Below are 18242 nucleotides of genomic sequence, written 5' to 3' on the forward strand. Positions count from 1 at the left end.
TGAATGGGAGATGGAAGGCAGGGCCCCTGAGATGGATCCTGGAGGCTGAATAGGGCTTCTGTGAGCTGGACAAGGCCTGAAAAAGCAGCCTGAGCACAGCACAGGGCAGCACCCAGAGACTCCGTCCCACGCGGCTGCACTGAGGATGCAGTGGGGGCCGGATAATGCAAACCGTTAGGGGAATCTGTCAGTACAAGTATGGGCTTTCTTGTTTTTTAAAGCCATACCCTTAGCTGGAGAAAATCTATGTCTGGCTTTAATTATTCATAATATGCCTTTCCCCAGAGAGTGGACTGAGCAGTCTCTTCAGCATTCTCCCTTCTTTACTGCTGGGAGAACCTTCCAGTGCTTATCCCAGCAACTTCCAAAGTTTGCTCTGCGAAATGCTAGTCTCTTGAGATGGCCTTAAGAAAAGTCATCCATGATCAAATGTGTTTGGAGATGGTGACCTGGCTGACACCCTGTGAGTTTATCTGCATCAGCACAGCCATCGTCTCCCGGCGTCCCACACTACAGACCGTCTCAGGCAGAGCTCCTTCCTGACACTACTTCATGATGCCAACTTCTTTTTCTTGCAACGCTAATTAATATTCCAGGGAACTCCTGGGAGCAGGCTAGAAATGCTAGGCTGGAAGCTTGAACGAGTGTTAAATGGACAAGTTAATAAGTATAAATGCATGTGATCCTGGAGACCCTCGTCTGCTCCCCACGCTGCTAAACGCTCATCTCTGCCGAGAAGACAGATGCATAAAAGAGCTAGAAGTGGGATCTGCAACCCTGGAACAACCTCAGCAGCGCCAGGGGCAAGCCTGCCCCACCATCCTCAGCAGCTACACCAACCAGGAGACAGTGTGAGGGCAAAGCCGTGGCAGAGGTGCCACACAGACCAGCTCCGGAATCACCATGGAAACTCCCCCTCCGTGGAGTAAGGAGATGGTAATGCAGACAGCTGCTGTATAATAAACACAAGCAGAGACCGAGTCAGAGGCACCTGCTCAGGGGGAGGAGTGAAGGGAGAGGCACTTTCGAGGAGAAGAGGTGATGCAGGCCAGGGAGGGGAGGATCAGCCACATACATTATCCAAGACTGGGAATGGATGCTTGAGCACCACTCTGGGCAGCTCCTCGCCACACTCCCCCACCACTGGCTCTTGCAGCACATAATTACTTGAGTTTAGATTACTCATGTGTGGCTTCCAGTCCTTACGGAGACCTGCCCGAAAGCGAGAACCCAAGCATGTGGCACATCCTATCAACTCGTTCGCAAACATGCCTCACACATTGTCCACGGGTATCGCCGCATCCCTCGCTGCTCCCTGTGACTCAGCCACAAGGGGCAACCCTCCACTTCTGGCACCCCTATTCCCACTCTGCACCCGTTCACGTGGGTTTTGCATCTCAGATGCCCCTCTCTGTCTTTTCTATGTAATAGGGGTGCACGAAACCTGCAAAGCCCAACTCAGAGGTACCTTTCTGCGTCACAGATCACTATTCCCTCTGTCAAATACATCCTTTTTTTGAGTGACTTCCACTCATCCTTCAGGACTGAACCTGGACATCCATCCTTCCTAGAATGACTTACTCGCTGCTCCGAGCTGACTGTGACTGCCCGTATTTCTCCATCCGGATACTCACCAATTTGCACGCTGGTGTCTATTAACCCGCCTGTCTTCCCCGCCACACTCAGCTCAGCATGGCTATTTGAACAAGTAAAAGCTAACCATGTATCAGGCATGTGGCACATGCACTGTAAGTATCTTTACATGGGGGGAGGCCTGGAGGAAAGGAGGGACCAGCGAGGCGGGAGTCACGGGCAGGGCGGAACCAACGGGGCGGGGCTGGCCAAGGGGGCCACAGACCTGAGAACTGGACGGCAAAGCCCTGCTTGCTGGTGAAGAAGTCGGTGCTGAACTGCAGAACCACCGAGTTGAAGGTGCTGTGCAGGTCCTTGGGCAGGACCGGGCCGCTCAGCTCCTTCAGCAGGACCCCGCTCTCCACCGGCCCGTCCCAGATGCGCAGCACGTCGTGGACCTCCTCCGTGTCGAACACCAGGAAGTGGAGCCTGCGTGGAGAAGAGGCAGAGGTCACCCCGGGCTCAGCCTTTTCCCCCAGGGGCTGCCCGTCTTGGAGAAGGCTAGAGAAGGCAGGATCTGGAAGCTTCTCTAGGATCCTAACTGGCCAGCTCCTTCCTCCCAGGGACCCTAGCAATCGGGACAGGGCAAGGGGACATGGATTTTGTGCATGTCGTTTATCATTGCAAGCTCTGCGTTGCCGTCAGACCACACCCCTCTCCTCAACCCTAGGCAGCCTCACTTCTAAGCGCCATATCCTGACCATTACAGATTGGAAGCGGCTGGGTCTGGGTTGGGCAAAGAATATAAATAGAAACACCAGTGGGGCTGGAGGGCAGGGGGATCTGCGGAGTCTCCGAGAAGCCAGCCCAGCCGCAGCGGTGGCAGAAGTGAGATTGTACCTCAGTTTCCCATAAAGAGAAACCCTATAATCCCTGCCACCCTCGGGAAGCCAGGCAGGGGTCTCCTGTGTGGGAGGCCTGCAGGCCACAGATAGAGCTCTCAGAGCAAGACCGCTCAGCAGTGACCTGAATTCTGCAGGGACCAAAGGTTCTGGCAGCCAAAAATGCCTTGGCTCCAAGCCTGCGTGACTCTCTCACTGTTTTTCAGTTTTTCTACTGTGGAATACTTTTTGATTAACAGAAAAGTTGCGAAGACAATGCGGAGAATTCCCAGAGACCCTGGTTCACCATTTCTGCATTGCTAACGTCTTACATTTCCCTGGTATTACACATTTCGTCACAGCCAAGACATGGACGTTGGCGTGCTACTACGAACCAAACTCCAGACTTTATTTGGGTTTCACCACTTTTTCCACTGATGTCTTTTTTTCTGTTCTAGGAGCCAGTTCCTTTATCACTATCTCTTTTTAAAAATAGCTTCTTAAATTTTAAAAATAAGACATGCTCGAGGCAGAGAAAGGCGAACAATATACAGATGTACTGAATTTTTAAAAGTCTCTCCCAAATCGTATATATAATAGATTCACACACCCATATATATTATTCCCTCAATATGAGACTACATTTTACACAGCTTCATGCAACTTTCTTCACTTAATACCAAATAATGGACGTTATTATAGTTCACTATTTTATATAAAACGGCAAGGAACATTTCCATCTTTATGCCGCTTTGCCCATTTCAGTTAAAGTTTCGGTTCACTTGCAGGAATAATTTTAGGGGGAATAAGGGTATCTGTTTAAAAATTTTAAATAAATAATGCTAAATTATCCTCTCAAGTGGTTTTACCAATTTATGTTTCCACTAAACAGTATTAATAGTACTATCCTCTCCAAACTTCAACTCACCAACGTCAGATATTATGCTGTATTATTCTATACTAGAATACTCCCCCATCTGCTACACCAAAATGAAATCTCACTGGCATTGTGAGTTTATACAATTTAGTACAGGTGGGTATTTTCACCTATATTTCTTGGGCATTTTCATCTCCGCATACCCTTTATCCGTGTTAGTTGGCGTTACTGGTCTTTTAAAATTCTATTTAATTATACATTATGACTTATTTGTCTTTATATATTTTGTTTTCTCTTTTATATGACATATTTGTTGCTAATATTTTCTCCTAGTGTCTGGTAATGGTGACTTTTCTTCTCTTTAAGTTTTGTGTATGGTGTCTATTTTTGGTATAAAAATCATTCATTTTTTATGTAACCATATATGTTAATCCTTTCATTCCAGGATACTAGGTATCAGATTATGTTTCGCCAAAATTTCACACGCAAAATGATTGAAAAACAAAACTTTTAATAATTTTTTTTGGCCGGAGCTGGGTTTGAACACGCCACCTCCGGTATATGGGGCTGGTGCCCTACCCCTTTGAGCCACAGGTACTGCCCAAAACTTTTACTATTTCTCCAAAATTTGTATCATTTAATTTTTTTCTTTTTTAAAATTAAATAATAACTGTGTACATTACTGCATTTATGGGGTACAATGTGCTGATTTTATATACAATTTGGAATGCTTACAGCAAACTGGTTAACATAGCCTTCACCTCACTTACTTAATTGTGTTAAGACATTTAGACTCTACTCTTAATAAATTTGACATGTACCTTTGCAATATGCACAGTAGGTGAGGTCCCACCCATTACCCTCCCTCCACCTGGCCACCCCTCTCCCCTCCCCTGACTTTCCTCTTCCCTCCTTCATTCTGGGCTATAGTTGTGTTTTATCTCAAGAATGGAAGAAAAAGTATCCAGCGTACTCAGTACTATTATGAAACCAATATACAATCACCCACACTTTCATATGAATCGTATCATTTCATTTATCAAGATAGTTAAGTTCATTATTTTTCCAAAGGGACACTCAATTGTTCCACACCTTCTATGTCTGCTTGCTCTCTTGTTACCGTTTATCGGTTTACACTTAGTATGTGTATTTGTTTACTCTTCCTCTCCCTAACTAAAACAAAATTTTCATGAGTGCAAGAGCAGGTCTTATGGTTACAGCCCCAGTGCCTACGATGTGCCTGACTGTGGGTGGTGCTAGTGAATACCTGTGACATGAAGATAAGCTCATAACTAAATCATCCTCCCCACTGGGTTGAAATGTCCTCTTGCTTGTGATCTGTTTCTGGACTTTCTTCCCAGTTCCAGGGCTCCCTCATTTGCCTACCCTGGACTCTACTTGAGGTACAAGGAACATGGCCACTCAGCTTAGTGAAGCTTCCATAGTCTCAGATTTTAATATCCTTATGGGACAAGTACTCTTTCATAGTGTTTCCTCAACATTTCTTAACTAATTTCTGCAATTTACTATTTCAGATGCACCTTACAGTGATTAAGGACCCCCCCAAAAAAAATCCTATGAAGGTTTTAATTGGAATTGCACACATTTATTGATTAATTTGGGGACAATTGACGCCTTTAATTTTCCCTAGCCAGCCAGGGACACTGCAGATATCTTAACTTAGTTTATGTACTTTGGCAAGGTTTTATGGTTTTTCCCTTTGTTAGGGTTTTCCTCTTTTGCACTGTTCTTGTTAAATTCATTCTTTGCAGTCTATAGGTTTATGGGTTTGGTTTCCATTGTGAGATAGATTTAATTTCAGTTCATTTTTTATTGTTGAATATATACATTTGTATGTGTGTCTGTTTCTCATTTTCAGGTCCCAATTATTACTAGGAGGAGCCTGGTGAATGTCTCGGGTTTCCTAGGTAGAGCCTTTTGTAGACAGAGGTGGGATTCCTCAATACCAGGAGCTGTGTGAGCTGTGGGCATACTCACTACTGTGCCCAGCTGCCCCTTCCCTCTCTGCTTTCTCTGTCGTTTGATGTACTGTGAAATTGGTAGCTAAGCACAGGAGGGGACCAAGCTTGAGGCTGATGTTCTGCGTGTGCTCTCAGAAAAGGAAGGTTGAATGCAAAGCCTGCACTTGTCAGGAGGGAGGAAAAGAGACTTGAAGTTTGGGTGGCATGGAAAGATGTGTGTTTCCTTTGGATTTAATAATATAAGACCCAGGGCAGAGAGGAGATGAAGGTGTCTGGGAAGAAAGGCAGCTGCATACTTGAGTTCAGGTGGTATCAGTATGTCACAGAGAATAGAGCTGAGCAGAGAGAGAGAGAAGAGGTTGAGGGCTTCTGAATTAGCCACAGGAGTTTGGGCTTTATCCTCTTCTAGGTAGAGACCATTTGAGGTCCCTGAGGTGAACGATTGAGTGAATGAGTCGTTGAATGAATGAATGAATGAATGAAATCCCCATCTGGCGGGAAGTTGAGAAAAGCCAGAATGTGGAGATTAAGTAGAAATGAAAGAAAACATGTTTCTATAACAACCACTGCACATAAGCACCCCCACCTTACCCCACTGAGTCCATGAAGGCACCTGTATTGTGTAGGGAGCGTCCATCTCAGCTTTAAAAAATTAGAATACTGAGGCTCTGAGAGGGTAAGAAGTTTGTCCCAGGTCAAGGGCTGGTTGGAGAGTGAGCCAGAATTACTGTTATGTAATAACCATACAGGTCAGGCCTCAGTGCTTCTTTCCACTCCTTCCCCTGACGATGCTGCCCGCATTGTGGGGAGGAATATGCTATGGCTGTGCCAGGCAGGACAGCAGGGGCTCTATCAATAACCAGTAGTCTACATGTGAATCATGCCAAAGATCAAGGGCTGGTATTTAAGACCATGGATTAAAAACGGCAGTTCATTGCATTCGGCTTAGCTGATCTGATGATCAGAGTCAAAGGCTTGGTTGGCATTGACCTTGTGGGGAAGAGTGCAGGGAAGGGGAGGGAGGAGCTGGGTCCTCTGTGTGCAGAAACAATACAACTTGGCAACCGAGGGGAAGGAAGGAGGCTGGGGTTCCAAACCTCTTATAGCGTGTTCATCTATTTAAACCCTCCTCTGTGCTGGGTGCTGTGACGATGACAGACAGGGTGCCACCTTTCAGGAGCTTCTGGAGATGGGGAAGAAAATAGAGTGCTGAGGCAGAGCCACCCACTTTGGATGGAGTGGCTAGGGAAGACCTCTCTGAGAAGGTGGCATTTAAGCAAGAGGACAGGCTCAGAGAGAGGTGGCTGTGTGGAGAGCAGGCGGGAAGCTTTCTGTGCACAAAGGGTAGCAAAGTGCAAAGGCCCCAAAGGGAACTGGCCTGGGGCATGTGAAAGCCCCCAGGGTGGAAGCTGGGCCAGGGAGGCAGGCATAGGCCAAGGCAGCTGGGAAGAAGCCTGGATTTGACTCTATGAGCAGAGAGGAGTCATTCAAAGATGTAAAGCTGAGGCCTGACAGTCTCTGATTTCCATTTTAAGATCACTCTTGTTGCCCGGGTGAGACCAAATTGGCAAGGGTTCCAGCAGATGCAGGAAGTTAGCTAGGGGGCTGTTCCAGGGGGCTGGTGACCCCTTTTATTATAAACCCTTGACAGCAGCTGGGAAAGACTCAGTTTTGCCAAACTGAGCACATTTATTATGCCTCTTACTGAATACTCTTCTCCTCTTTTAGAAATCAAAGTCTATTAAGTGTTAACTAGAGGTTCTGATCAATAGAGATAATTCCAGGCCAAAACAGACATGTGGGTTTGTCCAAGCAGCTCCCCTGCTGGTGAACGTTGAGTCTTTTTGGCTTTTGTATAGCAAAAACAGTTTGAGGTCCCCGCCGCCATTGCGTCCCCAGGTGGGAGGTACTGAAGTGAAGGGAAGAAGTGGAATGATCTTCCTTCCCACAGATGCCTTGCTTGACCCTGTGTATGTGTGTGTTTTCTTTGGGTCACAGACATGAAACAGCCCGTCTCTGGGGAAGAGGGAGGTAGTGTGCTGTGTGTCAGGCTCTGCGGAAATGTTTGAGGCTCTGTGTTTGCCCTGAAGGATGCTGCTGCTTTTTGGAGGAGACACAAAATTTAATAATATGTGCAATAGGGGCTAAAGAGTGACAAATACAGTGCTATCAAATAACCGGAGACAAAGACTAAACACTTGCAGAAAATCTCCTATGTCCTAATGGCTACATTTATTGCCTCGTGGTCTCATGAAAGCCTGCAGTTTAGATTCTGTTTCCGCCATTTTTGCTATGGGCGGAACCGAAGTTCCAAGGGGTTAGGGAAGCAACTCGAGCTGGTGAAATGCCTAGCAAGGGTCAGAGTCAGCTTTGGAACCGTGTCTGCCTGTGACCAAGGGCCTTTCCTTTACACCACCTTCTTCTTTTAATAAAGAGGCAGGAGAGCTTCAAGGAGGAAGTGTCTTTGGAGCAGTTCTGAAGAAAGAAAAGCAAAGCATGAAGAAATTGAGGGTGAGGAAGAGGATGGAAAGAGGGGAACAGCGTACAAAGAGGTAGGAAAAGTAACCAGCCCTCTGGTGTCTAGTTCCCCTCCTATCCCCCAACCCACCTCTCCCACCACCAGGGCCAGCAAGGTCTTCCTGGGCCCCTCTTCTCCATGGAATGAAGTCAGACTCCTGGGGGCACACACCATGGCCCTCAGACCAGCCCTGGCTGCCTTCCCCCATTCTCTTCTCTCTCCACCTGCTTCCTTCTCATTCTCTTGCTTGTGGGCCTTCTTTCTGCTTGGAAGGGATCCTTGAGTCCCCATAACACCTGTTTTGGGTTGAATTCTGCCTCCCTCCAAAGATATACTCGAGCCCTAACTCCTGGCACTTGTGATCTTGTTTGGAACTAGGATCAGGAGTAATTACGTTGTGACAGTGAGGTCACACTAAATGAGGGTGGGTCCTAAATGCACTGACTGGCATCTTTGTAAGAGAAAAGAGAGGGAGAGTTGGATACAGAGACACAGAGGAGACACAGGGAAGAAGATCCTATGAAGATGGAGATGGAGTCTGGAGTGATGCATCTACAAGCCAAGGATTGCTTGGCCCCCACCAGATGCCAGGAGAGAGATAGGAAACAGATTCTTCCCTAGAGACTTCAGAGGGGATATGGACCTACTGACACCTCGATTTGTAACATCTAACCTCTAGAACTGTGGAAAACACATTCCTGTTCTTTTAAGCCAGTTGGATTGTCCCGGCAGCCCTAGTTGACTCATAGACACCTGACTGATGTGTGCTGGCAGATGCCCAACATCTGGAGAGAAACTTTTCCACAGGCTTCTCCATGTCCTCCCCACACTCAGTCTGCTGAGATGCTCCCCGTCTCTGTCCCTGGTATATCAGAATCACCCACTGGCCCACCTGTCTTGCTGAGCTCCTTCACTTCGATATCTCTGGAACCTGGCACTGACCTGACCACCCTCACCACTAGGTGAATGTTGTTTGATTGGATTGATGAATGGATGAATGGCTCACCGGCTTCTGGAGACTCCCATAGTTCAGCCAAACTTACCCATTGTCTTTGCCAACTATGCACCACTTTGGAAAAGGCAACTTAAACAAATCCTATGTACCAAGGAGGAGACTAGCTACTTCTCTGGAAGTTCTGACATCTCTCTTTACTACCCACATCTAGCCCATGGATCTTATAGCTGTATCTTGGTGCTCTGTCAATACCAAAGAGCTAGGATCTAGTCACATAGAACTTGGGCCACAGCCAGCTGGTGAGTCTAAACCCAGGAGAAACTGGGGACATTGCAGCTGTGGTCTCACATTCTCTAAATCTAGCCTTCTAGGTTCTCTAAGCCTATACTGGTACTGATGGTCACACATTCAATCAATAAATGGTAGGTACCACAGCACACTGGGCGCTAGTGATGCAGATAGGAATATGACATCCTTCTGCTCTAAACACGGTGTGATGCGTACCACAGTAAACACATGTGCAGAGAGGGTCCCTCACTTGGGCCGAGGGGATGACACCAGGCCTCCAGGAGGAGGTAGTGACTGAGCTAAGTCCTGAAAGATGAACAGGATGGGCACAGATGACAGAGGTGGAGTGTGAGAATAGAGAATGAAGGAAAAGAGGGTGTGCAAAGACGTAGATGGGACAGAGAGCGTCCATCCAAGAAACAACAAGCTCTTCAGGAGGGCAAAGGATAGGGTGCAGCTGGGTGAGACCTAGAGGGGTGGCCCAGATGGTGGATAACGTCCACACTGCAGAGAAGCGAGGAAGGCACAGTCTCTGTGACCCTAGTGAGACCAGCTTCCATGGGGCTGGAGCAGGGCCAAGGGCAGTGATGGAGGAGGCTTCCAAAGAAGGGGGGGGGGTCTTGTGTCAGCCTCAGTGGTCTCCTTAGTCTGGTTTCCCGGGTTGCATCCTGAGCATACGATAACCTGCAGTCCAACCCCAGCAAGTGGGCCAGCTCAGGTAACAGGGCCCACTGGGCCCCTGGGCCTCCTCCCGCCCTGCAGGGCTGCCCTGACTCTGCTTGCTCTGCTGGATCTGGGTCTGGACTTCACAGCTGGCTGAAGCCTGGTACAACTGCAGGGATGCCTGAGCTGTGGGATGTCCCTATTCAAGTCAGATCTCTATGAGCCTTTTCCTCATGGTGTTTCCAGAGTTCCACATTCCACCATACCACCCCCGCCCCTTTGAGCAGGTCCCCAGCTAAGGGTTTCCCTGCCTGGGCTTTGTTCCCTCACCTCTTCTACCCAGCCCACCACTGAGGCTGTACCAGGCAAGGCCAATGTCAGGTTCATGACACTGAGCTTCAGCAACAGTAGATTTTTCTATCAGAGCTCACATCCAAGAGGCTAGGAGAGTACCGGATTCTTGCAGCAAGAGCCTACCCCTTCTGAGTGCTGCCCACAGGCAAAACTCACTTCTGAGATTAGTGACCTCCGTTCTCTCAGTCTGAGGGAAGCTTGGACACATTGGTGGGTTTTTGGATAATTCCCACCTCTCAGCGTATAGGTGGTGCACATGGAAAGCCTTGCAGAGACGAGAAAAGGTAAACAATCGTGGCATCTTGACATGTTGATCTCACTTGCCTCTGTCGGGGCCCCAGAATACAAAAGGGCTTTGGATGCGCCCAGTCTACTGTTCACCGCTGCAAGAGCACAGTGGACCCTGCACTGGTATGAGTCCTGCCGGCAGGTCTTTACATCAGGGGAAAACAGCAAGGGAACGCACAGCTGCTGCCGGGAGAAGGGGTCAGAAATCACTCCTGTCCCCAAATGAGAATGCAGCTTAAATTATCCTCAGTGACATTGAAAAGGACAATAAGAAAATAATAATTGTTTTATCAAATACCCCCCTCTAAGCTACCCGAGCTGCAAACCAACAATTAAACCGTGATCATAATAGCAGACAATAATAATTAAAGCATCATGCCATCCAAAGAGCAAAAACCGAGAAGACAGCCCAAAGCCCGCATTGGTGTCTAGAGCAAAATAAAAGGCTTTTCTCTTCTGGGACCAGATGGTATTCAAAAGAAAAAAAAAAGATTCTTTGGTTATTTTCAAAAGTGAAAGAATGAAACTGGGCTTTGGGTCACTGATGAAGCTGCCTGATGTTCTGGGGTGGTGACTGGTGTCCTGGACTCAGCCTGTTGCCTTGCGCTTCCTGCTAAGAGGCTGAGTGACCTTGGAAGAGGTGCCTTCTCTTCCTCGTCACCCTGAAACCGAGGGCTCTGCGTCTGCCTGTCATTAGCCAGAGCCTTCCCTGTATGTGCTAGGGATTCTTCAAGGGACAGATGTGTTCTCTGTCCTTGGGAGAAATGTTTTCCATAAAATAAAGAACGCTGGGGAGCAAAAGACCTGGGTTCAGATACCGATTCTGCGATAGCTAATGGGGTGACGGCGCAGAGGCTGTTTACCCCTCTGTCACACGGCAGTCACATCAATCTACCATGCAGTGTCACTAAGAGGATTACCGTAAATGAAATCACACAGAAAGCACTTAGCACTGAGCTGACACCCAGCATGAAAGAAATCAACAAATGGTAAAATCACCTAAAACTAATTCCACTTTTGTTCTATTTATTTTTTTTTCTTGACTAAGAGAGTTGTGTTAAAGTCTCCCATAATGATCGCCAATTTCTTGCTTTACTGGCAGATTTTGCTTTATGATTTCTCATTAGGTTACTCTGTGCATAAAGATTCATGACTGTTAGCACAACTGTGGACTATGCATTTTATCATAGGAAAGAATTCCCTTTGTCCCCTTTAATACCTTATTTAATTTTTGATTTTTCTTTTTTTTTTTTTTTTTTTAAGAAAAGTGGTATCGTGGTCCCTGCTTTTTATTTATGTGTGTTCTCATGGTATTCTTTGGTCTCACCCTTTTATTTTTAATGTTTTGCTCTGGGTAGCAGCATTATTTTTTCTTTTAACCAACTCAAGTATCTCTGCCTTGCAATGTGGATGTTTAACATGTGGGCACCAGTTCATGGCTCCTCATATCTCCCTCTCCCTGCCTGCAGGTCAGTTAGTAGTTGTTCCACATGTAACAGTAGCTGAAGGCTTCCTTCCTGTGTGCCGTCATCTCGGAGCCTCTTTCTGGGGTACTGTATACATCAGTCTGCCTTTTCCTTTTGCAGACCCTTTGCTCAACATCTGGGTCTTGCACTCTGCTCACCCAGTTGACCTCGGTTCTTTGCTGATCATTCAGTGAAGCCTGGAATAGATCACTTTTCTGCTCTGGGCCCTGTATTTGTGGACTCTCAGAGTCTCTGGCCCTTCTGAGCTTCTGTAACCATGATCTGTTCCCCTGATTCCCTTCTACCTCACATGAACCCTGGAGGCTTGAATTAATTCATAGAATAGGAAATCCCTTGGAGTGGTTTCATTTTTCATCAAAGTTGTATCTAATTCCTTTTTTTGCCAGGAAACGCAATTAATCCTTTTATTTCACTGAGGATATTTCAGTGATAGTTACTCCATTCTCCCACCCCCTTTTCAGAGGAGTTTGATAACCTTTTGTTTCATTATTCCTTCTGCTCCATTTGCTCATTGTTCTTGGTCAGCTTTGCTGCCTAGTTGGGACTCTGTCTTCCATGTTTGTTTACTTTTCTTCTGTTACTTCTGTACCTTTCTACTTTTTCTCTTATGGAGATTCTCTAACTCATCTACTATTTTGATGCTTTTACTTCCCACATGGCCAATGCTGCTATTATGGACTTTGTTATTGTGCATTTCATTTCTTTACATTCCTCACTTGCCTCCATCACTATCTCAGGGGCTCCCCTCCCCCATCTCATCATCCATCTTCTACTTGACATGCTTATGTTTAAATGAGAATATTATATCTATACTCATTTAAATTTTTTCTTTGGTATATTACAGTAGAGTCTTTTCAAAAAATGTTTTTCTATTTATTAAGGAAATGGTTCTGTTTTCATAAATGGTATGCTTTAAGCAGCATGCTGCAAAATTATTTATTTTTTGCTTATTTGTTTGCATGTCTTTGGAGAAGGAGAGATCTGTGTTGTTCTATATAGTGTGTTCAACCCACAAGGTATGTGCATTTCTTTGGTTGAACTGTTTATTCTACTCCTAATGTTAGAATTCATTTCTGGGATTGTAAACTGGCACTCAAGTTGATGCATTCTGGCCAATTCAACTCCCCAGTGAAGCTTGCCTGGACTATTATACGTGGATAATTTCAAGTATTTTGTGTTTCTTTTTTCTAAAGGTGTTTCACGAAAAAATAAAATTGCCAGAGAGCACCACCATTCCTAGCACTACATTTATACCTACCAGGCTATCCACATCCTCTCTTTCAAAAAAACATTTGTTACTTTTGGTCAGTCCCCGATGTGTTGAAACCTTAAATCTGACAAAGGAATACCCTATGGGTGTGTGTGCTTCTCTGTTCAGTTCCTCCAGGAGGTCAGCTCTTGCAGTGCCAGTACACAGACCTTCTCTGTTTAAGGTTTAACTCACTATCACTGCTCAAAAACAAACCTTCTGGAAGCTGCTGAACCTGTGGCCACGATTCCTGGCAAGATCTATGAACATGAGCTTCCCTTCAGGTGCCTTCTGCCTCCTCTGGGCCAGCTGCCCACTTGCTGGTTAGGGAGGCAACACTGACCACAGCAGGGCATTGCTGCCCTGTGATTGATGTGAAAGGGCAGCAGAGGAATCTGGGCTTCAGGCGCAGCCAGATGTTTGTCTAGCCCAGCATCCTCCTAGGAAGACAAGCTCCACTGGGCAGGGGTCCTAGTTAATCAAAACTATCCCCCCACCCCGCCTCCTCCTGAACCCTGCTGCATGGTGACCAACATCCAAGAATAGAGTTTTCAGTTACCTTTTTCATTAATCATTAAGAAGCATCCCTACAGTTTACAAACAAGGGCTATTAGCCAACTGTGAGCTTTGTGGGTGTTAGGAACAGAAATCAGAGTGTCCAGGAGTAAGAAGGTCTCCAGCCTCAGGGGTCCCAGATCTCTGTAGGGAAAGCATATTTGCAAGGGGCGTTCTCCTTTCCTTTCCTCCGCAGGGTCAGCCATCTACAGCTTTACCTCCAGCCATGTTGGTTCTTGTGAGTGTGACCAGGACACGTCAATTATGCTAGACTTCTCTCTGGTTTCATGGCCAGTTCATCCCCTGCATTGCTGCTATGAACCTTCTTGAAGGCACCTGTCACCCCAGACAACGAGCTCTTCCAGAAGCAGCAAGTACATTCATGCACACCTTCCTCTCTTCCACCTGCCTGAGAAGTCCTTAGCTCCACCCTGGAAGGGGAACTCCTACTGCTTCTTAAAGTGCAGCTAGAATAATGCTTCCTCTCTGTGCACCCCGCCCCTAACTGCCACCTAGAATTATGATCTCTTCTCACAGACGCTTTTCTATTGTGCTTCGTGCCTACTTCTACAATAGCATTTATCACATTATATTAGAGTCTGTAGCAGACACTGTAGGGTGGATGATCTGTACTCCACTTCCAAACCTCTCATTTGTCTCTACTATTGAGACTCTAAAAGCAAAGCAAAATTGATTTCCCATTCCTCCGCCAGGCGTGGCAAGTTCTGACTAATGAGATGTAGGAAGATGACTCTAAGGATGGTGGTTCTTCCCAGATAAATACGCAAACCCTCACTGGGAGAGAGTGCTGTGCCCTTTCTTCTTCTCTCTTCTTTTAGACTGGAACACAGACGTGATGCCTGGGGCTACGGCAGCCGACTCGGTGATCATGAGGATGAAAGCCACAGGTTGGCAGAGCAAGAAGAGGGTCATGGCCTCCTGAGCAGCTGCAGCAGGTCTGGATGGGACCTTCAGATTCTTGTTCCAGGAGAAAAATGGACCCCCATCTGTTGAAGCCAGCCAGCTTTAGTCAGTTTTTCTATTTCCATTCCTAACTGATATAATTTCTTTTATAATGGAGACCTTCAAGGGAAAAGACTGCTTCTTATTTATATTTATACCCTCAGTGCCTGGCGGAATGCCTGGCTCTGAGTAGATTTTCCAAGTTTTTGAACTGAACTGAACATCGTTATTGTCTTCCAAATGTTCCAATGGCTCCTCGTTATACTGAGAAATCCATTCAGAGTTCTTGCCTTGGACTTCAGACATGAAGTCCATCTCCCTGACATGCAGCTCCAGCCACAGACCCTGTACTCGCCCCCCGTTGGAAAGGTCACCACTGCACCCCCAGCCAGAGCTGTCTCTGCTCCATCCCCGAGCTCTGTTACTTGGCTTGTGTTTCTAACATCTACTTCATCTTGGAGGCACCTGATCTTCCTTCCCACTAGAAGGTGAACCCCTGGAAGACAAGGCTTGGCCTTAGCCAGATCTTCATGTTTCCTACCACCCAGGTGCACCCAGTCTCTCGCACAGAACAGGGATCCAGTGAATATTTTGTTACATGGACATAGACCAAGGCCTGAGTGGCTGGCTGGAAAGAGCGACGAGTGAAACTAGACAGAACACACCAAAAACACACATCACTGGAGAACTGTGGGACCTCACACAGGTAACTTATTCCTAGAAAAAAATTATAAAACACGGGACAATAAGAACTGGTCTAGACCTGGTGTGCTGCAGATAGTTGTTAAATGTCAGGCAGAGGAGCGGGACCAAGAACAAAAGACTTTGCATTCCTTTCTTCTCCAGTTTCCATCCAAGCTGGTCCATTGATGATAAAAAGTTTCCACTGGAAACTGAGGAGTCCCTCCCACAGGGGATGAAACCTCCACATTCTATGTAGTGATGGTACAGGCAAGAGTTCCAGGGAGGGAGCAGCTGAGCCAGGCCCAGATGGAGTCCATTCTTGACATTTAGGAAGAAACATCTGCCAAATAGTTCCAGAGAAGGGTCCTCCTGCCAGCTTGGTCTTGTCTAGAACACCAGGAAGGGCCCACTTTCCAGCATGGGTTGCACCCCACATGAGCCTACAGCTTCCTGCAACTACCCACTGCTCCTCTTCTGCATTCCTGGAAAGGAACCATCCCTGCCCATCTTGCTGGGGTGAAGCAAGATCCCACTTGGCCACAGATCCCTCTGGTCTTCCCCAGTACTTGGCCAGGGCTGTGACGAGGTGGACAGAGGCACCTGAAAGCCTTCCCCAGTCTGTGCCCATGAAAGCAGCCTCCTGGGCTGGGCTGTTTAGCTCACATGCCTTCCACCGGGTGCACCTGCTCCCACTCACCTCTTGAGATCCTTTAAGGGGCAACATACAGGTGCTGTGCTTAGGGATGCCCTGCTTGGGTGGAATGGACAACTGTCTACCCACCACTAGTCTGTCCTCATTTGGGAATTATTTGCCAACCACATTCTAAGTGCTTTACGTGTGTTCACTCACTCATTGCAACCTCATGGTTGATATCCTCTTCACTTACCATCTTATAAATAAGAGAACGGAGGCACAGAGGGCTTAAAGAGCTCCCTGAGCAATAGTGCTAATAACAGTGGCAGGTGGTTGGGTGCCAGACTCCAGCTCTCAGTTCTGACTCGATACTGAATGAACAATCAAATTGATGGGACATAAAAATCCAGCTGAAAAATGAAACCAAGTGGTCCGACTGCAAAATGCAGTTGATGCGGGGAGAGGCAGACAACACGGTAAAACAAAGCCCAAGTAGTGTTCTCCGAGAGATGCCAGGCGATAACACATTGATAACAACAAAAGTAGGCTGTCAAGAGCAGTCTGGAAACAAAAAAACGTAGTTTCCTTGAAATAAAAGCAGAAACAAAAACTAGACTTCCAAAATTAAGGAGTAAATAACAGGATAATTATTGTTGAAAACTGAATTAACGGAAACACAAGGCCAGAAGAAAGGCAGAATCAAAACAGGTTATAGAATTTTCAAATCACTAGAAGAAAAACAGAGCCAAGGAAATCAGATCAGCTAACGACAGACAGGAAGAGTTAAAAATAAAAGAAAGCATTACGCACGCTGAATGCGGCTTGTTTGAAAGAAAGCAGAATACATTTTATGTCAAAGAAATATAGATCTTCTTACTCTTTTCCTGTGCTTAAGTATGCATGGGACCTAACTAAAACTAAATATTGCAAAAAATAAAAATAATAGAAAAGACCCTATAAAATACATAACCACTTAGTAACTTTTAAAAATTCTTAAATACTCTTGGGTTTGGAGGAAAGCTGAGCAAATTACGGACTGGTTAGCAATCAGCCCAATTGAACATTCTCAACAAAAAAAGACAAATTTCCCCAGAGACAAATATATAAAGGACTGGAAGCAGCAAAGACAACTAAATATCCTTCTGTCCCTCAACCTGGTGGAGACTAAAAGTGTTGACAACGTCTAGTGATAGATGGGGAAGCAGGCCTCCCACAGACTTCTGGTGGACTTGCAAATTGCCATAATATCTAGAGGAAAATTCAAGCTCATGCATCAAAATTGGCCTTCTAAGAATATATCCCGAGGGAATAAATGGAAAACTGCTCAAAGACTCATGGATCAGGATATTCATTGGAGTGAACAGCTGAAAAATGTTCACTCTGTCAATAGGGGAGTAGTTAAATCAGTGATGGCTGTGAACAGCAGGTTCTCGGTACCCATCACACGGGATGAGGCAGATCTCCACATCTTGACGTGGTAAGATGATGATCTATAACTAGATGGAAAAACCAGAGGCACATTACTGAGCCGTGTACCGAGATGATCTTGTTTTAGGAAGCCTGTTGATTGCATTTGGTGTGTGTGTGCGTGCACGCGTGCGTATAATGGCACAGGAGATAGCTAAAAGAGTAAGTGGAACAAACAGATATCACTGTTGGCTTTCATGGGGATGAGGGGTAAGATTATAGAGCGAGATGGTGAATGTTTGATTTCTGCTTTATAAATGTCTTTATTGCTTGCACTTTGAATTTTTATAAATGAGCTTCCTTTAGAGGGGAGCCTGTGGCTCAAAGGAGTAGGGTGCCGGCCTCCTATGCTGGAGGTGGTGGGTCCAAACCCAGTCCAGGCCAAAAACTGCTAAAAAAAAAAAAAGGGTTTCCTTTATATGAAAAGTTCTACACAGATATGCCCAGTAAAAAGATAATAATTAAATAAAGACTTGGGTGGGGCCTGTGGCTCCAAGGAGTAGGACCCCGGCCCCATATTGCTGGAGGTGGCAGGTTCAAACCCAGCCCTGGCCAAAAACTGCAAAAAACAATAAATAAATAAATAAATAAATAAATAATAAAATAAAAGACTTGAATACAGAAGGGGCTGTTCATGTTTGTCTAATTATGGTTAGGAGTTTCCTTGACTTTGCTGCTGGTTATTAAAGAGCGAGGTGTGTGTAGGGGTAATTGAGGGAGAGGGAGAGGAGAGAGAGAGTAAGGAGGGGGAGGAGGAGAGAGAAGGAGGGGGAGGAGGAGAGAGAAGGAGGGAGAGGAGCAGAGAGAAGGAGGGGGAGGAGGAGG

The 18242-nt window shown here is 46.3% G+C and overlaps 1 protein-coding gene across 1 annotated transcript in view; it reads right to left on the reverse strand.

The window, feature by feature from the left end:
- Positions 1-18242, reverse strand: part of CSMD2 (CUB and Sushi multiple domains 2) — a 575968-nt gene that overhangs the window by 127216 nt on the left and 430510 nt on the right. The window contains exon 26 of the mRNA XM_012812368.1: positions 1859-2061. Within this exon, the coding sequence (XP_012667822.1) occupies positions 1859-2061 (203 nt within the window). The remainder of the gene's footprint in view (positions 1-1858; positions 2062-18242) is intronic.

Source organism: Otolemur garnettii, unplaced genomic scaffold, assembly GCF_000181295.1.
Source record: "Otolemur garnettii isolate 467f Iridium unplaced genomic scaffold, OtoGar3 scaffold00204, whole genome shotgun sequence".
In the NCBI taxonomy this organism is placed as follows: domain Eukaryota; kingdom Metazoa; phylum Chordata; class Mammalia; order Primates; family Galagidae; genus Otolemur; species Otolemur garnettii.